The sequence below is a fragment of the Ictidomys tridecemlineatus genome, chromosome 3 (assembly GCF_052094955.1).
Source record: "Ictidomys tridecemlineatus isolate mIctTri1 chromosome 3, mIctTri1.hap1, whole genome shotgun sequence".
In the NCBI taxonomy this organism is placed as follows: Eukaryota; Metazoa; Chordata; class Mammalia; order Rodentia; family Sciuridae; genus Ictidomys; species Ictidomys tridecemlineatus.
Window position 1 is genome coordinate 24,162,841 of NC_135479.1, and position 23,706 is coordinate 24,186,546.

Below are 23,706 nucleotides of genomic sequence, written 5' to 3' on the forward strand. Positions count from 1 at the left end.
TAAAATTTCATGGGATGCTGGTAAAGTGGTAATTAGAGGATAATTTTTAGCTCTGGATACATGTATTTTAAAAATCAACTATATATTCAGAGGAGAAAAGCAATGAGAGTTGGAGAGCTCAGAAGAGTGGGAGCTGCAGAACACAAACATCAGCTAAGTAGTCTTCCAAGGGCAGCACTTTGGAATCTGTTGGGACCCCAGTCCCTCATGTGAATTAGATGTGTTGTTTGTGGCCAAGTCACTTAATTTCTCTAAGTCTTATTTATTTAACTGTAAAATGGGGGTAACAATTATCTTCCTCTCTGAGTAGGTTTGAGAATTAGTTGAGATAGTGCACAAAAAGCACCTTTATCATCCCTTCCAACTCCCAGATTCCATGATTCTGACATTGGGGGCACAATGAAATACACACTGATTTCCTGCCACAAAAATCTAACCAATAAATTAAATCTTCATTTTCATTTCACCATACTAAGAAAGCTTTGTTTAAAATGCATTTGGAGCTAATATTTTCTTCGCATTATTAAAAAATAAAAACTTACAATGATCAACAAAAGCAGACATATTGTTATTCATAATCTTTTCATTTTTCTTTTTTGCTGTGCTAGGGATCAAATCCAGAGAACCAGGCATGTTAGGCAAATGGTCTACCATGGAGGTACATCCCCAGCCCTGAATTCATAATTTGACTTGTATTTTAAAACTAAGATGAAAGAGGAAAAAGACTGACAACAGTAACACTGTAAAAAAAAAAAACAATTATTTCCAGAATATTCTATATACTATATTCTATACACTATATATATTCTATATTCTATATACTGTACCTTTCTATATTATCTATAATATTATATATATTATACGTTTATACAGTGCACCTTTCAGATAAGACAGGAAGTTGATAATGACCACTATTGGTACTTTAACAAATTTGCAATTTCTGACAGATTTATCAACAAGTTCTCTTATCCAAACATAGTTATAGATAGATCTTTACTTTTCTAATTTTTTTCATTTTTCTAGAGAATAAGAATCTTTTTTCATATTACACAAATATAGCACAATTTTTCATGTCTCTGGTTGAACAAAAAGTAGAGTCATACCATTTTTGTTTTCATACATGTACTTAGGGTAATGATGTCTGTCTTATTTCACCATCTTTCCTACCCCCATGCTCCCTCCCTTCCCCTCCTTACCTTTGCCCTATCTGAAGTTCATCTATTCCTCCCATGCTCCCCCCATCCCCATTATGAATCAGCATCCTTATATCAGAGAAGACAATAAAAATCTTTTAACCTTCAACATCCTAATGCAAAAATAAGCTCTAAATACATTTTTAGAATACAATATACATAATAAATAATACATGATTACAGATGAGAGGTTTCTTCTAATATAAATTTTAGAAGAATTTTTCTTCTAAAAATTTTTATTTTTTCTCTTTCTTCCAGAAGGAGTCACTATACTCTGTTTATAGAACAATCACTTTCCCCAACCCATCTTTATTAAAGAAGAATTTATACATAGGGATTCTTCATTATGCTAATAAAATAACTCTACTGACACATTAAAATCCATTGTAAATTTTGGACACTGAAAACAATCAGATCTGATCTTCTGTATCCTCTGGCTTTCGTACAGTTATTGTATTCAGTACTGCCTACTAAAAGTTTTTTCTTCAGTATGGCAGAAACTTTGCTTTTAATCTGAGAATCCAAATGTTGCTATTTGTTAGCAAGTTTCCACTCCTGACCATGGTGCTATGCCCTCTTGTGTGTCTCTTGGACTGTGGGCATTTGCAAAGGAAAAGGAGATGGAATTGAGATTAGGTAGCAACATGCCCTCATTTTTATGCATGGCTTAGCCTGTAACTTTGATTTTCATTTTTTGCTGTGCACCTGGCCAGGATTCTGTATTCTTCTAGATCTCTTTGTAGTTTTCACAAAGGCGTGACTCAAAACACGACATGCTCTGTGGTTATTGCTTCTCATTATTTAAGTTATGGGCAGATGGGTCAGACTGTGTGTCCTTCTATAATTGTGATTTTAGGAAACTGTTCTGACTGGAGGTGGAAGACAAAAAAACTGAAAACATTTTAACATTTTCTAATAAAGGTAAAATTCCAGAAACCTGAAATAACTGTCACTACAGAGCAAATTAAGGGAAAATATAATTTCTTCTTGAAGAACTGCCTTAGCTATCTTCCCAGCAAATGGAGAGAATGACTTTATATTTGTTCAATTGCCTACTCTCTACAATGAGACTGTGAGGTCCATAAGGACAGGAACCATGCCCACTTTCTTCAGTGCATAATTCACTTATAACTTATACAGTTCCTTGGCATTACCTTGAATCTCTAAAAGAAAAGTATTGCTAAAATAATGAATACATAGCATATCAAGTGCTACAATTTTCTGTAATGATAAATCCAAATAAATAGGATATAAAGTTTACTCAAAGTTTTAACATCTTTATAGCCCTCTCTTTAATTTCACAGGAAATGTACATATCTTCAATTTTCAGGGAGAGAAAAACAAACATTGCTCATGCCTGTTATACATCAGGCACTCAGGCACCGTATTAGATTCAAGGCTGTGAAGAAACTCAAACATCATCCCACGATCAAATTTTTAACATGTAAATAGATTTATTCCTGTCTCTACTGATTTCTCTATAACTTTGGGATTTTTTTTTTAACTTTCATGCACAGAACTAAAGATCAAAATTGATTCAGTAAGAATTTAATTTTACTTATACAATTAGCCCTCTCTTATGAGAAACCTTTATGGAACAAAGTTTTTTACTTTGGAATTTTCCAGATACTAGGTTTACCTCTTTCAATACCATTTTGTTTTGTAGTTTTTTTTTTCCTTTTCCTGGCAATGGAACCCAGGGCCTCACGCATGCTAGGCAAGTGCTCTACCATCAACACAAACTTTTTAAAAAATTTCAATCCTTTTTAATAAAAATATTTTAAACATAGTATCTGTATCTTAGGCCAAATATCTAGAACATAAATATATCTTTTTGGATAATATTGATAAGGACAACAGAGTTGTTAAGAATGGAGCTTCCAGAACTAAACCACCTAAGTATAAATCCTGGCACTACTACTTACCAGTTGTGTGATCTTAGTTAACTTTCCTAAGTCTCAATTTCCTTATCTGGAAAATGAGGATAATCCTAATATCTAGCTCTTGGGGCTGTTCTAAGAATGAACATTTGTATGAAATGAACAGGTGCAAGACACATAGTCAGTACTCAGTAAATGCTAGCTTTAAAAGTTTTAATTTATTCAGGTCCTGAGCTCTTAGCAGGGAGTTCTGGCCACTGCTCTCTATAATATAAAGTAGCCCCAGACTGTTATATTTTTTAAAATGCTTATATAAGTTTTACTTAAAGATTTTTTTCTATGTAACTTTTAAATTATTTTCCTGATTTTTACCTTATGTCCTTTGTTAATTGGTGCCTTTATATTACTCCCTCTTCTAATTTGAAGCTTTATTCTATTGTGTGCTGAGAAACCAAACCACTGTGGTGGTTAGAAATTTGTAAGAGGATTCCCCCAGTGAAGGCCTCAGGGACTCTCTCATGAATAAAATGCATAAATGTTAAATGAAACTCAGCGGCATTTATTTCCACTTAGAGGTCTTTCTGGCTTACTTATTGTGTTCTCACCTGTGTTTGGGAAAGTTAGAAATACCAAATAAGTGACCTATGGATTAATGAAGCACTATTGTTCTAATTCTGCCAAGCATTAGATTAATCAAAACCAAAGAAGGGTTGGTTTCTTCATGTTTTGCACTGTTAATTTTCTACAATCATTAATCAGATACCTAGATAATTATTAAGCTTTCAATTCAAACAATGTTTTTTAGCGTAATTCCTGGACCAATATCGATCTACTATTAAGAAAGTATGGCTCTTCAAAAGGGCTAAATGCAATAGCAATTAATGGATAAAGTAAAAAGAGAGAGTAAATGGGAATTATAAACTCATGAAATTTAAAAGAAAAAGAAATGGATAGATTACAGATTAATAAAGAGAATAATAATAAGGAATAGTTTGCCAACTTTATTTCTCATCTCTAAAAGAATCAGTTTCTAACTTAATATTCAGTTTAGTAGAAACTTTACCTTTTCCCCCACTGGAAAAGTACAAGTGGAATTCAAATAAGAAAACCACGCACAGCCATGATGATCAAACCTTCTGCTCAAGTGGCCAGATGCCAGAAGAGGCATAGCAATCTCCCACCCTTGGGAAATTTGAGCCTGAGCCAGAAACTGGCAACCACCAGGCCAAAATCTGTATATTTGTATATCTTTTTAAAAATGCATGTCTATTTTGCATTTCACTTTTATATACTGTTGTATTTTTAAATTTTAAAAAATGTTTATAACAGTTGAATACCTCCCATTCCCAAAAATTCAAGTAAAATTGATGCTTCAGGAAGATTTGCATTATAGCTCTTGTGGCTTTCCCTTCCCCTTGATACTACGATGGTCAGGGGCATGGGAACACCAGTGAGATGATACCTTACACTATAATGGACTCAAGATTCTCAAATGATACACAATAAATTAATAATCAAATTATCATTAAATGAAAGCTCCATTCTCATGCACCTCAATGAAGCTAAGAAATCCAAAAGAATAGTAAGCTGGGCCCTGCAATCTTAAAATGCCCTCATAGCTTTTGAGCTACCATTATTATAAAAAGATCAATAATGATGTCTTCCTGCTCCAATATGGAATTAGTGTTTCCCTAAATACATTAACTTCAGGAGTATTGAATTACCCAGGAGGATCAGCACCACAATGAAACAAATAGTTGTTCTTTGCAAATCTGTGATTACCAATACAGAGAGCCCACTGAAGGATGCTGGATAGAAAATGACATAAAGCAAAGACCGCAGGACAAAAGGTAACCAAGTCTGGTCACCCCAAATTCAGAAAGATGAAACTCACCCTCATCTTGATAATCTGAAGAAAAGGGTGCATCTGATGTGAGAGACAGGCCATGAGTCCCACTCTGATTATCATCAGAGCTGTCCTGTCCAAGGTCTCCTGAGGGACAAAAAAGAAAACAAGGTCATCCTTTGGACATATTTATAAAGGTGTTTGTAGATCTCTCTTCTGGTACTTATAAAAATGATGCATCTTTTACTTGATGAACATGGCCACTCTCCCCTAACATATGAGAAATAGATAAATAATTTCAAGAACCAACTTACCTGGATGGGAAATTTTCCATTCAAGTAATTCCCTCAATAGAACCAAGGAACTATTAGCTTAGAGTGGGAAGACTTCTTGCCACCAGAGAGAATTTCTCCATCACACTTAAAATGAAAACAGAGCTGTATAAATTAGTATATTTATATACTCTGCCTCTGTTAATCAGAACCTTTATCTGATGGCCTTTTTCTCTATTTCCAAATGAAATAGAAGTAATGACACAAAGGGTTAACCTCCTATATAATGTAGCAAGGTCAATATTCTTTTCTTCTCTGAAAAATAAGAGACCTAAGTAAGCTCAGAGAGAGCCTAGACTTTGCTGGATTCTATTCCTATTTAAATCACTACTTGTTTTGCAACCTTAATAAAGTTCTCTCTATGTAATTCTAGTTTACAGCCTATGCAGCCAACCTCTTAGGAATTCTAAAAGCCCTAAGAAGGTAATATTTGTTCTGCAAAATGACTTTGATAAAAGGTAATGTATATACAATACTGAATTATACAATTAAAACAATGCTAATCCCTTTTGGGTGTTTTCAACCTACATTGAATTGTATTTTGTAGAAGTGGCCAATGCCATTATGATACTTTAAAAGGTTCAGACGGAAGATGTTAGCTCATTCAGAAACCGGAAGAAAAGGAAAGCGTTGCAAATGGCTTTCCTTAAAATCCCCCAAACAGAGGTACAGTCTGCTGATAAAAGGACACCGACAGCTGCTTAGTTCATTTCACAAGCATGAAAAAAGGATTTTAAACCGAATTTAATATTATCTCAAATACTAATTTCCAAAGGAAATCACCAATGCTAATCTCAGTAAACACTGTAGAGTTCTGGCCCTGGATTCCAACTAGGGAGCAGTGAAACCAAACAACCTACATAGAATCTGTATTGCCTCGCTTTAAAGGTTTATTTCCTACAATTAAACTAGAAGGATAGGGAGGACATAAAATGATAAAAAAAAAACAAAAAGAAAAAAAAGAAAGCTGAAGCTTCCTCCTTCCTTAAATTAGATGATTATACCTACACTTTTCCTCGAATGCTCAGTGGTAGGTAGATGTCCATAACTGAGTTGAACACCTGCAGATAGAGGACTTTAAAAATAAACTGTAGAGTCTATTGTAAAAAAAAAAAATTAATCCCACACTACAGTCATTAGCTGAAGTCAGAAGAGATGCTCACTTTTATTTGTTCACTGACCAGAACATAAAACATACAGTTAGGCTTAAAGCATCACTGTAAGCTTGCTATAATAACTGAGAAAAATCCCAAATGCCAGACAGAGGGTAAAATGCTCAAATTTTATATCACTGCAAATCCACTGAAATCTAATTATCAGTATGACTCTCTGACTGGAAACCTGAAGGTGAGATGCAAAGCTAGAAAGAATTTTTGTTTTGAACCTAATCAAAATCCTTAAAAAAAAAAGTAGTTTAGATTGCAAAGAAAAATTTGACATTTGTAATATATATGAAACATTATTTATTAACTATCATTCTTGACTAAGTTTTTTTTTTCCAGGAACCTGACAAATCTACCAACAAAGAAAAAGAACCTATGCTTACACATTCTGGCATTTATTCTAAGTTTTTTTTAAAAAAAATGAAGACCAGGAAGGGCTTTTGTTGTTCCATTGTGTTATGTTTTCTAATGAAGTTTTTATTTTGGAATAAATTTTGATTTATGTAAGTGTTGCAAAGATAGTACAAAGAGTTCCCATATACTCTTCAATTTGTTCCCCCTAAACTCATCTCCTTCTACAACTAAAGTATATCTATCAAAACCAAGAAGTTAACGTTGCTACATTGCTGTTAACTAAATTACAGGCTTTGTATTCATTTTGTAAGTTCTTCATTCATGTCCTTTTTCTATATCAGATCAAATTCAGGATATCACACTGCATTTATAGCTCACTTTAAAAAAAAAAAAAAGAAAAGTCTCACCCAAAACCTGCCTGGATTTGGCACTTGATTTATTAACTTCAGATGGAAAAGTCACTGCCACGTGATTCCTATGGTTTTTGAGTACAGTTATCCAAGACGGACCTGTGTGCCAAATGCCAGACTGTGCCCCTATAAAGTATGCGACGAGGAAGGAATACAACACCAGGTAGCGAAACAGAGCCTAGGTCAGTACTACAGATGGTTGTGGTGGGAGAAACATTTTAAAATATGCCTTACACCCAAGCACAATTAGTTCCTGATGATGAAGATGTTGTTATAAGTGCTTTTAGTGTCATATCAAGTGGCCCAACTCCCTTGGGCTCACACAGCAACTAGTCTATAACACAGTATAAATAGACACTCCCATGTAATTAAAATGATTACAACTACTCAAGATGCATGGGTGAAAAGTTTTATAGAAGAACTGGCAATTACTGTGGTCATTTTGGATTTGCTTAAGTTTAGAGCATCATTTTTCCTTAAAATATAACTGTGCATGTTCTCTGAATTCATCTGTACCTCTGACAATCACAGTTCCAAGTGGCCACGACTGTAGTCCAGTGGGATCAGACATAAATGATCACAAACTATAGTGACAGACATTTCCACTCAGCAGCTCTACAATTAGGGCTTTGAACTCCATCTGCTTAGAGTGCCTCTCTCACAAGCAAGACCCTCTGCCACTGGAGACACACTTCCACGGCAACTCGCTCAGAATCAATATATTTCTATACAGGTATATATTCTAACACACCGTATCTCCATTAATCACATCCACTACCTTCAGCCTTTCTCTTTGTATTTCTAAACAAGATCCGAGGAAACTATATCAAGGGTTCACCTGCTATTAGCTGGTAATTTGTTCCTCTATCCAAAGTGTCATAAGAATTGGGCGCTAGATACACTCCTTAGTAGATTCAATGGCAGGTTCTCCACTGAGTAGTGCTGAGGGGCCCATAAGGGGGATGATTTCTCTATTGTTCTTTTCTGGGAGTCAAACTTAATTTCATTCATGCTCCGTAGAGTGATAAGTTGGGAATTTCTGAGGGTTGGAGCAGAAAGATAAAACAGCTTTGTGTCAGGTATAAGGTAATTATTTGCCAGGGTTTCTGTGCTATTTGTTTTTATTCCCTGTGTTTTCATTAACAGTTAATGAGTTTTCCCCCTTAATTCTGAAACAATAGCGTGGCCACTAGAAGTTGGCTTTTTCTGCCATGGATTCAACCAGCTGTTGCTGCTCCATAAACTTTATGGAGAAGTGAATTAAACTGCTAAAAACTTTCATTTACTAATTCAATTCCAAATAAAACAAGGGAAAATGAACCATAATGTGAGTATTCTGACTCAAAGTAAACCCATCTACTCCTGAACTTGCAGGTACTACTTAGGGACAGAAACAGGGCATAATGACAAGTGTACCAAAGAAATGGAAAAAAAAAAAAAAGAAAGAAGTTTAAGCATTTAAAAACTACAACAGAATATAAGAACAAAAATAACATTTAAGACATACAAATATGTTTGCTTATTCAATATGTAAAGCAATTTTCTAATGTTGGTATAAGCCATCACTTTTATTTCCCTTCTAATTAATTGTTAGCTATGTTATAAAGACTCTATTCATACCTGCAACTATTTATATAGTATGGTTAGAAACTTTCCAGGGTTTGCTATTACTTCACCACATCTCATTAGATAATATAAGGAAAATGAAATTAATATAATTAGTTAATTTGTAATCTTTCAATTAATATAACATTGTCTGAACATTTTTCTATTTTTATTTTATTTTTTATTATTGTTACTGCAGTTGGAAGGGAACATGAGACTTTCTACTCTGATATTTAAGAATCCATGAGACACAGAGCTTCCTCTTTAAACTAATAAATCCTCACTAAATTCCTATAAATAAAACTCCCTGATCCAAATCCAGTTAGTTTTCATGCTTGATAGCATTAATATTGCCAGATTTTCATGGACCAATTTAATAGTAATGCAGTTCTCAAAGCTGAACTGTAGTAAGATTAGCAAAATGACAGCGTATTATTCTTTATTATAACCATTTGTCTAAGTTTTTGAATCTAATCCCAACTAAAGAAACATGTAGGTACACACGTGGCCATATATGTGAAATGTTACTTACATGTAAATACATCATAGAGCACATTTGCAACACCAAAGCTAAAGCTCTGTCAATACTTCCTTTATAAATTACACACCATTTTTGCACATACTCATGCACTAGAAAATGTATGGTGTTTCTCACAGAACATCTCAGAGGCTTCAATGATTTCTAAATATCCACTTGGATGTGCGTGGTTAGTTCTTGTGATTAATCCATGTATAGTGAAGGTCTCAAATTTTTCTCTGTTCTGTGCAGTCTTTCTGCCCATATTCCCCTCCTTCTAAAGCTATCCATAACTCAATGTTTAAATATTCTCTTTTTTTCCCTCAAGGCCCTAGCAGTAAGTATAATAGTGCTGAATGTCATTAACCCTACAGAACAAATGATAGGCCAGGTAAAGAAAGTTTTCATTTATCATTTTTTAAAAAGTTGCTCCAACTAGATCTTGAATGTACGAGACGTAAATTGTGCCTAAGATTAACTATGCTAGCTTATGACACTGTTTACTGATTATACAATTATACTAAGGAAAACAGACTTCTTAAGAACCTTCAGAGATAACATTTTCAGAGAATTGTACAGTATAAACGATCAGAAACTGAACCAAACTGACAGACACTCAAAGTACAATCACTACAACAGAACCTGTGATTCTAACAACCAAAAGCTATGTAGCAATAGCTTAATAATATTCTCATATGGACTACATCTGTCAGTGTTGGATTGGAGAGGAAATCACCTGTGGGAGTCCATTGAAAAGCACCCCCCTTCCAAGAAAATGGTCTTTCATGATGCAGTTTTTCATTTTGACCAGTAGGGTGAGCTGCAGTGTGTAGCATCATCCTAGCTCTGGGAAATAAAGAGAGAAAGAGAGAGAGAGAAGAAAAAGTAACCACTGTGGGCATTCTTTTGCTCCTTCCCCTCTGCCTTCAGAAAATGCAGAGATTTTTAACCCTTCTTAGGTTTCACATAGAGGCTCAACTCCTGGATATTAACACGCTGGAGGGCTGGCAGCAACAAATATAAACCAGATAATTGTATATGTGACAATGCACACTTCATAAAGCAAATTACAGCCTGTCAGCAATCATTCTGGCTTTACACTAACACATTCCATCTACCACCATTATTGTTCAAGTGGTACTAAAATAGAACCTGCTGAGTTGGAATATTTTCAATAGTAATAAGATTTCTGACAGAATTCAAAACATGTAAACCTAGGCATTTAGTAGTATATGGATAACTATGTTATAAAATGAATGAATTAATCATTGGGCAACCAGGCAACCATAAGCTGGAATTATTGTTTGTAGTTCTGTTTTCTTTGGATCACTGTATTTTCATGCCTTAATTCTTATTACAAAGTTATTCAACTGAATTGAATTTTTCAACATACTTGCAGGAGAAAGTCAGCTATAATAATAAAAACATGATAACTAGCTGAACTCTTAGAGGGTACAGGCTCTGGGCCAGGGCTCTTCATGTATTATCTAATTCAATCCTGGAAACAATCCTGGGTTATATTATTACTCCAAAGATGCAGATGAAGATATTGAGACACAAAGAATAAGTAGTTTACTCCAAGTCCCTGAAGTGACTCATAAGTGTTACATCCAGGCTTTGACCACACCTTGTCTGATTACTAAATTCTTGTCCTAACACATTGACCTGCTTGGGAGCCAAATCTGCAGGCTTTATAAATCATGATCATTATTCAAAGAGAAAACATAGTGAATGACAGCCAACATCTTGAATTTATGGAATTAACTAGTATTATTTTACTTCAACAAAGTAAATCTACAATCAAAATATAAATTCTTCTTAGTAGTAATAATAGCAGAGTCACATTAGGTATAGAGACTGGAACTGACAAAGCTGAATGTGGCCAAGGAGGAAGTGGTCAAACCCACAGTTTAAATTTATTATAGTAGTATTGGTGTAGCGATTTTTAAAATATCACTTTTGGCATGAATTTCCTGCTTGCAAACTTTAATACAGCTACTTGGGGCTTAGTCACATCAATATATTGAATTTTTCTATTCTTTTTTTTGTTTGATTCTGTGGGATTCTGGGTATTTTGACCTGGCTTAATAGAAAATGAACCAATGTGTTCCATACCTAAATATGGGCCTAGCTTAGTTAAAGAATATTTCCTTTTGGGCAACATCATGCTTTAAGTCTCAGAGTAGAAAAATCCTTTGAAAAATATAATACCACATGAATGCAGCAATTTTATTATTATTCGTTCACTTTGCTGTCTTTTCCCAACTTCCCCTTTCCTTTCTCCCTAACAACAAATTGCAGGGAACCTTAGCACCCTTTTATAATCCTGTTGCATTCTGGGGTCTACAATGCTTCAATTGGGGAGCCAACATAACTTAGGAAACTTCTTGAGAGAACTGTACAGCTAGATGGATTTAAAAAAAATTCACTTAAAAAAACATGAGAATCTATGTTCTACAGGCTATTGGTAGATAAAAGAAAAATTTTACATAAGCCCAAGAAAATAAGGCAAAACATAATAAATAATGGATTGTAGGTCATATTAGCAGACCTGAAAATGTGAACCAACTTTCAACACACTGTAGAAAGGATGAGGCTATTTTGTGAGTAACATAGACCTCTAATACCATGAAGGCTATAATGGCAAAGGGTGACAAGATTCTTCCTCCCCATGCCACATCTCATCCCAAGTAGGGATTCCTGTTCCTGAACATCACTTGTATGTAATGCCATTAATGAAAGCCAAAACCTCTCACTGTCAACATTGTCAGTTCCATGTTTGATACCCTGAAACAGAAGTTCACATGGAGAAGTATCTCCTTATTTTTAAATTTTATTTTTCCTATTTTATTGAGGCGGTATTAATACAAGTAAAATGCACAGATCTTAAAGGTGAGAGGCATTCCTTTTAAGTTTAGGAAAATAACTCTTAGAGATGAATTGTGATCAATAACTTTAAGGCTGGCAAGTATGTGTGTTAATTTACATCCTCTGACAAGGGCAGGTAGGGTCACAAGATTGGTTCCTCCACTATTTGCCTCATTAAAGTCAGCAGAAACTGGAAGCTTTATTCTGTATGTAACATAAATCCCCTTTCCCATGACTAAGAAGTCCTTCTCCCGTGTTAGTGGTAATTCAGCCATCCTGGCAAACACGTTTCTGAGAGAAGTATGTGTTGGTAAGAAGCTAAATGAAAAGTTAATGCTTCCTAATAGAACTGGACCCACTATCACATTATTTAACTTTCAAATATCATGCAAATCCTTTGGGCTTCAAGTCCAGAGGCTTAGCCTATTTCCTCATTAAATAAAATTTTAAAAAATAAAATATTTTTTAAAGCAGAAGAACCAGAAAAGTTTGCATTCAAATTGACTGTACTTTTATCTCATAATTTGTGATCAGAACATTAAAAAAATTGTTAGAGGCAGAATTCCTGATGAATATCGATTCTTTAGTTAAAATTCTGTGTTCACAAACTACATCCCTAATTTTCTATGTTGGCCTAGGATTACTTCTACCTAGGAGACATAGTTTATAAGGTTTCTTTTTTTCTCAGCAAGTCTCCCTGGTTAAGTAAATAAACTTAACACAAGAACCAGAAGTTCTATGAACTTTTATGGATGAAAAAAAATTGGACTGAGATGGACTCAGAGAAGGTACTCATCCATTAATATGGATATCATACAATACTACAGTATTTCATAATTTATTTTAAAACTCATTTTAAGTGATGTCAACTCAGCATGCCTATACATACTGCTGGTTCTCAAATATTAAACTGTTATTCTATCCCATCACCAGAGCCTTGCTCATCAATTCATATCTTAAGATAAATAAGGAAAAAACTTAAATGGATAAAAAAAACTACCAAATCATAATTCTGCTGAAAAAGAGCTCACTACCATGTTAAGTTTTTGATTTTTTATAAGCATCTTCATTAAATAAAGCATGCCCACAGCAAAGATTTCAAACATTACAAGAAGGCACATAATGAAAGTCCATCTTCTCTCTCTGGTCTTGGTCCTTTCTCTCCAGAGATGTCTACTGTGAGGGTTCTTGGATAGCTTATGAACTTCCAATCCAAATATAACAAGTGCCTCTGCATGTAGCACATCTTTTTTTCTTTTTAACAAATGATAGTATTTGTTCTGTTCTGTTCCTTGCATTTCTTCCAAACCATTTATCTTGGTGATTGCTCCAGATCAGCACATAACACACTGATTTATTATTTTAACTTTTTAAAAAATTAAAACAATGCAATCACATGGTGAAAATTAAAATAGTACCAAATGATGTATATAGTGAAGAGCCCCTCTACCACTGACACCTGTGTCCCCTCAACAGAGGTGACCACTGTTAATAGGTTTGTACATATCCTTCCCAAATTATTGTATACATAAAATCATGTATGTATGTATATGTATGTGTGCATACTCATGTGTGTATAAGAGACACAAAAACAAACTATACATTGCTTGCCCAAATTGCCTTTTCACCTAATAGTCCCTGGAGAATATTATATGTCATATATATTTTTTTCTTTAAATTATATTAAATGAATGAGGCATAATTTATTTAACAAGTTTCCTGTTACTGGATAATTAGACTGTTTGGAGTCTTTGCTATTACAAACAATGCTACAATGAAAATTCTTATACAAATATATTATGCAAGGAATACAGATACTGATTCTAGAGAATTCTATTACCTAAATGAAAGTCAAGTTTCTTTTTTTCCTTATGTCTCAATATTATCTACTCCAGAGTAGATAATTTACACTTTATAAATGATATAAAAATCTTACAGGATCTGGGGATGTGGCTCATTAGTAGAGTGCTTGCCTAGCATGCATGAGGCCCTGGGTTCATTCCCCAGCACCACAAAATGGTTTTCTGAATAAATGTATTGCAGAAGTACCTTTTTAAAAATCTTAGAAAATTTCAGCTTCAGGAAGGAAAAAAGTGAGTCCTATTGTTAAAAATTGTTTACTGCTTTTGACAGTAGTTGCAAAATAATTAGTACATTAATTTAAAAACCCATTCACTCTTAAAAACCTGACCAATAGATGTATAGGAAGTAAAATATTTGAAAAGGTATCAAAGTCAGTAATTAACTTCAAAAACAGTTTGTGTGTGTATCCACTTTCTACAGATTAATTTGTATAAAATGTAGCAAATAAGGAAAGGGGAAATGCCTAAAGGAAGTCAAGCCACAAAAGCAGCTGTCAGATTGTTGATGTTAAAAGGTTGGGTCAAAGCCAAAGGCAGGAGTATTTGTCCTGTGTACATTTTCCCCTTATAAATTCCCCACAAGACATGGAAAAGATGCTGGAATATTTCTTTTTAAAAAGTAGTATAGGTTAGGATATTCTAGGTTCATAACCAACACTTGTGTTTATAAAATATTAGCATTCCAGGAATAGTGATAGAAAGATATTTAACAATAAATTACAAATATTGTAAATTCAGAATTTTTCTTCCATTTGCAAACACGTCATAAATTTGGGCTGTGTTTCTTTGTATAAATCCTACTTACAACTGTGCTAAAACCTTTTGGCATGAATGCAAAGAGTATTTTCATAAATAAAACCTAGTAAAATCACTGTACACTCCATTAATTCAAAAACACTTCTCTTCAACTTCAAAGGAAATCCCCCTCTTTTTTTTCAGTGTAAAGATGGTGTTTCTTTGCTGCTTTAATGTTTTGCTTCTTGTAGTTGTCATAACTACATGCCCCAAGTATGTGATCGTAAGGGTTGAGAAGTTAAGTGACATTCATGCTTCCATTCAACATGTCTCAGACATTATAGAGCAACAAGCTCATAAATCTAACCTCTGAAGTGCCTACAAATAAAAATCCTGTGCATGCACCCTATAAAAGTAAACCCTACAGATGCATACATGTGAGTTACATGGCCCTACACCATGGGTAGAATGGATAATTTTATGGAAAGATTTGTGAAACATACATTATCACAACTCCATATGTGTGTTTGCCTGCCTATCCCTACTTTGAGACATAAAAATAATACTTGTTACCTAATGAATATTAGGTAGTGTCACTTGCTACCAAGTGGCAAGCACTCCTCATGAGTTACCAGCTTTTTATAACTCATTACAACTCATAACTGTGCAGGAGATATTAGGAGGATTTTTGTACATAAGAAAACTGACACTTTTAGAAGTTCTATCACTTAGCAAAGTTCACAAAGTTTGTAAGAAGGGGAACTGGAATCCCATTCAAGTCTTATTTCAAAGCTCGTGCTCTTTTTATCATAAACACAGACATGAAATAGCAATTTAAAGGAAGAGTTCACTATGTATTTTTGCATCCAGATACATAAAGTATCTTATGCTTTAGTGGACTACGTTTCATGATGGGAATAAAAGAATAATCTCACATTTGTAATCTCACATAGATTCAACCTGAATTTATTTCTCCTTTATTTTGCATTATGAGAATTTTAAACATGTACAATAGTAGACAATACAGTGTAATAAACCCCATGTATACGTCATTTTGCTTCAATAAGTGTCAATTTATGACCAATCTTGTTTCATCAGTACCCAATCCTGCTTCTTTCTCCTCTCCCATATCATTTACCAGATTTTATCTTAAATATCACAGCAAACCTCCCTCTAAACACTCTTTTTAAAAAAAAAAAACCCTAGCCATAATTCCATTGTCACACCTAAAACAATTAAAAGCAGTTTCATTCATATATATATATATATATATATATATATATATATATATATATATATTAGTTGTAGATGAACACACAGTATCTTTATTTATTTTTATGTGGTGTTGAGGATCAAACCCAGTGCCTCACACATGCAAGGCAAGCATTTTACCACTGAACTACAGCCCCAGCCCTAACAGCAGTTTCTTAATAGCATAAAATAACCAGTCTTTAAATTCCTAATTCTCTCATAGATGTCATTTCTAATAGTTTGTTTGACTTAGATGCACATAAAAGCCATGTACTTTTTGATAAGCTTCTTAAATATCCTCTAATCTATAGTCAATGTGGCTTTTAAATAACATTTTCTTTATTCACTTTGCACTATTTGTTTTTGTCAAGCTATATTTTTAGGCATTAATTTAATTTGACATGGATATAAGTTTGCCTTTACAAAATTAGATTTTTAAGCTACACAAAGAAAATTTTTTGGTCTTAAAATATACTGGATAATTTTTTTAAACCTTTTACATCATCCATGTGGATACTCAAAGAATCCTTAAATCAGCAAGAAACTGGATTGGCACATGTTTACCACTATCACAAATGTGACATGAATCACCTTTGGACAAAGATCAAACCTTTTTATATATGTTCATAATATTCCTACAGTCTCTCCTAAATTTTTATTCAAATATCATATCATTTATTTTAGATTCTGGATCAATGCTGGGAAATTCTACCTAATATTCATGAATATATTTTTATAACAATAAATTTTGAATTATAAACATCATACCTTATAAGTGAAATTTTGACTTATTAAACAAAAATACCAATAATTAACTCATTTTATTAAAAAGGAGAAATTGAAGCAAAATGAAAGAAACCATTTTGCTCCATAATTTTAAAGTGCTCTGTCATCAAATTTAAAGGGCAAAACTGATACTGTTATTTAGACAGAGACCAATATCATCTTTCAAATATCTGATTACTGTAATGATAATAACTCCATGGCAAAGATTCCATTGGCTTTTCTTTGTAACTTTAAGTGAAAAACTGAGTAAAAAAAAAAGTGTTTTGTTTTTTGGGGGTTTTTAAAAAAATTTATTTGTGGTTTTTTGTTTTGTTTTGTTTTTGTTTTGTACCAGGGATTGAATCTGGGGGCACTTAACCAATGAGCCACATCCACAGCCCTTTTATATTTTATTTTAAGACAGCCTCTCTAAGTTGCTGAGGCTGACCTTGAACTTGTGATCCTCCTGCCTCAGCCTCCCAAGCCTCTGGGATTACAGACATGTGCCATTGCACCTAGCAGAAAAAAAGTTTTTAAAGTAAACACAACTTGAATTATCAAAGCAATCCCACATCTTAATGTAGAATAAAAAATGTTTTCATGTTCTCCAATTATATTTAAGCTTATTAAAAGAACTCTTCCATTTATGTTTTCTCTACATCAATGTAATATATTCTTGGGATTATGTTTTATTTTTCCTATGTTTTCTCATCTTTAACTGAACAGCATTTAGGAAGTTGACAGTGAGCTAATAAAACAACTTAGGTGGAAATGTGAGGGAAAGGTATATCATTATCATATCATGATTATAGATCCAAATTACATTTCTCAGTGATTACTATGTCCAAGAACTGTGCTAGATGCTGACACACTAATCCCCAACACTCTTGCAGTGAGAGAGTGAAACAGCAGTGAAGGGTATGGGCTTTGAGATGGGTGTGGGTTTCTTATTAGAAGGTAAAAATGTTCTGAAATTAGGTAGTGAAAGTGGTTGCCCAACTCAGTGACTATGCCAAAACCCACTTGTACACTTTGAAGATATGAACTTGTATACTTGGCATGCCTTGTACACTCTATAGGTATGAACTTTATGATATATGAATTATATCCTTCTGAAAAATGTGTGTAGGTCCTTACTAAAAGCACCTACAAATAATGGATCTTATGTTTAAAAACTGTTTTCCTTCCTTACATCAGAACTTATTTAGTCCAAACACCTGAAGAACCTAAGTGTTTATTTAGGCAAATTCACAAAGTTAATAAAATAAAATTCATCTCATTGTCTTTCTGTACAGAGGGTCCTGTCACAGTAAAAAATGCTAGCAAAGTTTGAGCCATCACTTCTGTCTTTTCTCACTCCAATTCCAACATTACCTAATTTTCCAGGGCTTTCTAAGTTCTTCTTCCAGTGGTTCTCTCTCTTTTTTTTTAAACATATTCCTATTCTTTTCATAATCCTAAAATGTCCTATTGTATCTTATATACTTAAATAGACAAGTTTTTTCTCCCACTCAGCCTACCAGTTTCTGAAACACATTATCAGCTAAGAGGTGATCAAAACAGGGAAATTCAAGTCAAAGCTATACTGATTTCATCTCACTCCAGTTAAATTCAGGAAATACAAGTAATAAAAAATGCTGATGAGGATGTGGGGGAAAAGGTACACTCACTCACACATTGTTGATATAACTGCAAAATAATACAACCACTTTGGAAAGCAATAATGGAGATTCCTCAAAAGACTGGAAAGGACCCCACCATATCCCACTCCTTGGTATTTGTCCAAAAGAACTAAAATCGGCATATTATAGTGATACATGCATACCAATGTATATAGCAGCACAATTCATAATAGCCAAGTTACTGATACAGCCTATCTCTCAATGGATAACTGGATAAAGAAAATGTGGTATATATACACAATGGAGTTTTACTTAGAATGAAATCATGGTTTTTGCCGGTAAATGGATGGAACTAAAGAACATCATGCTAAGTGAAATAAGCCAGACATAGAAAGTCAATGGTTGAATGTTTTCTCCCCTATGTGGAACTAGAGAGTAGTAAGGAGTTTAAAAAGGTGGGAGAGGAGGCACAGATATTTTGAAAACAGAAGAGAGAAGAACAGTGGAGTAAAGGAAAGGAACAAGGGAGAGGGAGGAAGGAGGGGAAAGGAGAGGAACAGCAGAATGACAGTAACTGAACCATGTCAGATGCACGTGTGAACATGTTGCAATGAATTCCACTTTTTGGTGTAAGTATGATATGCCAACTAAAAAAAAATAAATATTTTTAAATGGCGAGATACTCCTTTCTTTTAGCACCGCCCCCTGCCCGCCCACCCACCAAAAAAAAAAAAAGTCCATTGAAGGAGGAAAGCTAGGGTCAAGAATATGGGATTTTCTTTCTTTCTTCCTTCCTTCCTTCCTTCCTTCCTTCCTTCCTTCCTTCCTTCCTTCCTTCCTTCCTTTCTTTACCATACGAATTGTTTTTATTTTTTTTAGTCATACATGACAGCAGAATGTATTTTGACATATAATACATATATGAAATGTACATACATCAATCATATTGTCTATTCTATTATGCTGCCCTTCCTATCCTCCCTACTCCTCCTCTCCTCTCCCATCCTTTCTCTCTATCCAATCTAATGTGACACACTTTTTTTTTCTTTTTCTCATCACAACATCATATATGTAAGAATATGGGATTTTCTACTTGATCTTTCTTTATATTGACTTCTGGATGAACAAAGATTTTGTTCCATATATTCAATCAGTGTCAAGGAACAAATAGCTTTCTGTCCTAAATAAACTATTTTCGAGTGTCCCCTTGGCTGCTCTACCATACCCTCTTTTTAAGAGAGAAAGAGTGTGTAGAAGTGACCCTGTGTTGGAAGATGACTGCAGTGCCACCATGACAAGAACCTGGTAAGGTGGTGCCCTTTGTCTTTTTAGTCCCATAGACTCTCTTATGTCGAGCTCCAAAATTATTTTCTCTTCTCAACACATTACTATACCACATCTCTGACACTGATTCTTTATTTCTCCTTTGGTAATTAATTTTATCCTCACAGTTCCATTCATTTCTGCCAGTTCACAATCATGTTCTGCCCCCTGTGGATTTTGGTTAACATCTGTTAAACCCTGAACTATAGGACTATTCTCTAAATAGTGCATTTCACATTTTGCCATGCAAACTGCTGCATTATTACATATAATTCTCTATTGCTGGATCTATGTTCTCAGCTATAAATGCTTTACTGAGGTATATAATAACACCACATCGCATTATTACAAAGAGTATGAAGAAGGCTTTAAACATACATGATTTTTATTTCTTAAAATTGGTTTTTAAAGAAACCCTTATGTAGACTTGAACAAAATATGAGCTAGAAAATAAAAAGTTTAATAAAACTAGTATCCTCACTTACCATTTTAATTTCTTCAATGTATTACTACTCACCAAGATTGGATTCATTTGAAAACATTAAGAAAATAAAAAGTACAAAACAGTTTACAATTGGTTTTAAAAAGTTTTAGAGCAAAACAGTTCGTGAAAAAAATTTTCATGTTTGGTCTAAAACTCTTGTGATTCTCTGAGGGGGGTAAAACCCTCTATTTATAATAATTTTAGATAATTAATATTCATGATGATGTTTCTGACATTTTCAACCAGATTACTACAAAGAAGGAATGGTTACAGTACTTTAGAAATGTCTTCAAACTGTTTGGGTTAAAAATATATATATTCTAATTGTAAACCTCTTAAAAATGTGTTTGAATCCTGACCTTTTTTTTTTTTTTTTCAAATTTTGCACACAGCTGTCTGTTGTACTTTTTAGAATCATGCCAGATGCTGGGTTCATCAAGCAAAAGCAGGAAAACAATGGTTTGAAAGCAATTAGAAGCACCAAGGCTGCAGTGAGACTCATATTAAAATGTGATAACACTGTTCTAGTGGGAATTTCAACACTGCTCCATTCCTGACATTTCTCTGCTGCCAGACAGACTATGTGGAAGGGCACTGTGATCAAGGATGAAACATGGTGGAATTTATTTCTGGAGCAAATGAAGGATTAGCCGAGTTGGAACCCACCCAAGGTTTTTATTATGGACTCGGCTACCATTTTACTTGAATGCTACTGGATCCTGTTGGTATCTAACAAAGCTTAAGGGAAAAAAGCATATTATAGCTTCAGTTCTATAAAATAATTTAGCAACCATCCACTCAGAAGGCGGAAGCCCAGAGCCTCTTGTTGCTAAAAAGCAGGGCAGGGGGGCCCAGCAGGATGAAGGTTAATTAAACACTCCACTAACTTTCCTCAGAAATGGCTAGTACCACTCCATGAAGAAGCATAGACAGAAGAGATAGAAATAAACAATACCACCTACACATTTTTAGTATAAAATCATTCATGGTCACAGAGTACTCACCTTGGGGCTGAAAATCCCAACAGTACCTGAAATATAAAAGGAAAAAATGGAGATAAGTTAAATTTATATTTCTCAATTTTGGTCAACATACAGTAGCAATAATTTGTAATCCAAAAACCTTGCTAGATAGTTGGTTACTATTTGCAGGAAAATGGGTGAAAATAGATAGGCATTCATGTTAAACAAAATAAGCCAGAGTAAGAAAGATAAGTATTGGATATTTTCTTTCATATGTGGAAGCTAGTAGAGAAAAATGGGGGGAAGGGATGTATATATAAAATAAAAGGATGTCACAAAAGTGAAAGAAAGACCAACAGGGTACAAGAAAAAGATCAGGGGAGAGAGGAGGGGAGAGTAAGAGGAGGAACTGGGGAGTGAAATTGATGAAATGGTGTTAGACGCATGTATCAGTTTGCCATAAGCCACAATGAAACTCACCATTCTGTATAATTAACATGCACCAATGAAAATAAAGAATTGATGGCTAGCCAAGGCCTAGTTTTGTCGGAGAAAAACAGAAGAGTCGTCCCTGAGATTTGAAAGATTCTAAGGGCTTAAACACTGCATTAATGCCGTGCAACTCCTCAACTGTTAGGATTTTAGAGCTAGAAAGATTCTAGGAGGGAAGCTAACAGTGGCTCACAGTTTCTCATAGGATACCATGAGCCTTGAGCAGGAAGGTTCTTTGCTGAGATATCCTGAACAATAGCATCACTGGTCCTGGACAGCAAATAACAGGTGCCACTTCTAGTTGTTACGACAACCAAACCCACCCCAACCACCACCACATCCTTAAATGCCTCTTACATCTAAATTCTTCACTTTACAGATGGAACATGAACAGTTGACCCAGAGTTATCTAATATTTTAGTGTATGAGCCAAGAATGGTGCCCTTGGAGTCCATTCTCTCTCCTCTGTTATGTTTTGTGAAACAACTGGCAATATTGAAAGTCCTTGAAGTCTCCCACTAACAAAACAGGAGCAGTAGAAAGGATCATTTGTAAGTCCCGTTTTTTGGAACCTGACTTGCATTTTTTTTTCCTCACCAAAACAATGCTGTGTGTGATGGTAACCCCCAAAAGTCCATTGTACTTTGGATCCCATTTTCTCCCACCTTTACAAGAACCTTACATTATTCTGTATTGGTTTTTCTTTTGTGCATATTCAACCTCTTCCTCTCAACTTTGGTCCTTTCCATCAGCAATTTATGCCCGTATCCAAATAAACAAGCCCTCCCTCATCCTCTTCTCATTCCTCCAACTGCCACCCCATTTTCCTTCATGACACAGTGAACATTCAAAAGCATCCTCTCTACTGGCTTGTCTTTATTCCTTCACCTCCCACTCACTCCTGAACTTAACTCTAACGAGGCTCACAGTCATTGCAACTTAATTCTTGCTATGTACATAAAACCTCTGTGCTACTAAATAGAATGGATATTTTTCTATCTTCATCTTGGCCTCTCAGAATGCATATATGAGCTTTTTTGTTTCCCTGAGGATAAATTCCACAGTTTTAAGAATTTTATCAAATTTTTAAAAGGGTCCATAACCCACAGGAGGTTCAGAAAAAGGCCATACTCAGGTCATAATGGTGTGTCTTCCGGTACCTACATGGCTGAAATTAGATTTGGCCACATTAGACCACATTAGAGAGGAGCATCAGTCCAGTGAGTATTTAGGTTATTTCTTTACTGTGTAAAATAAAACTTTAGAAAATAGAGAGGAAAGAGGTCACTGCAGAGGCTGTGGCTAGAATCCAGAGGTTAATTTGGTGGAAATTAATAGAGATGCGGTAGAGACAGTGGAAAAGAAACCTGATGGTTTTCTTTCCTTGATCCTCTCCTTTCCCAGAACATTTCTGGGCTGACAATCAGGTGAAGGGAAATGTAAGATGACCTGGATTAGAGGGCAGAGAAAGGCCAGCACAGTTTTGTAGTGGAACTAGGGGATGGAAGGAGTGGAGATAGAGCTAGGAAATGGAAAGCTTCCACAGCTAGAAAGAAGGGGTTTACCTATTAATGTTAGAGCATATGTAAATTAGAACTGGCCAAAATGTAAGTAAGTTATGTATAATAGTAAGAGGGGTCTATCTCTACCTCGCAGACAGTGCAGATTCCCACTATACAAAACTCCTTTCTGTCAGACACAACCACTGCAGCAAGTCATCAGACAGTAAACAATTTTCCATCTTCTACTATTTTCCTTCTTCCCTTGAGGCATTGTCCTCGCCCTCATTTCTTATCATTAGCCAACTTCTAATTCAATGTAAATAAAATCGAGGGTTTGAGCACACACACACACACACACTCCTCTTTCCAAAACATTAATGATGGCAACAGCAGGAACTTTTCTAACCAGTATTATTCTCACTTATGAACCTGGGGGATGGGGGAACTTACCTTGAAGTGGCAGCTAACATGCCAACTGTAGGCAAATTGTCAAATAATCAAAATATGTTATTGATGATTTCAGCCTTTTTTTTTGTGCTT

The 23,706-nt window shown here is 34.6% G+C and overlaps 1 protein-coding gene across 1 annotated transcript in view; it reads right to left on the reverse strand.

Annotated features, from left to right (window-relative positions):
* The window catches only part of Skap1 (src kinase associated phosphoprotein 1), a 281,306-nt gene that overhangs the window by 193,188 nt on the left and 64,412 nt on the right, over positions 1 to 23,706 (reverse strand). Inside the window, exons 3-4 of the mRNA XM_013356957.4 lie at positions 21,215 to 21,240; positions 4,968 to 5,066 (exon numbers count right to left, since the gene is read on the reverse strand). Of these exons, the coding sequence (XP_013212411.2) occupies positions 4,968 to 5,066; positions 21,215 to 21,240 (125 nt within the window). The remainder of the gene's footprint in view (positions 1 to 4,967; positions 5,067 to 21,214; positions 21,241 to 23,706) is intronic.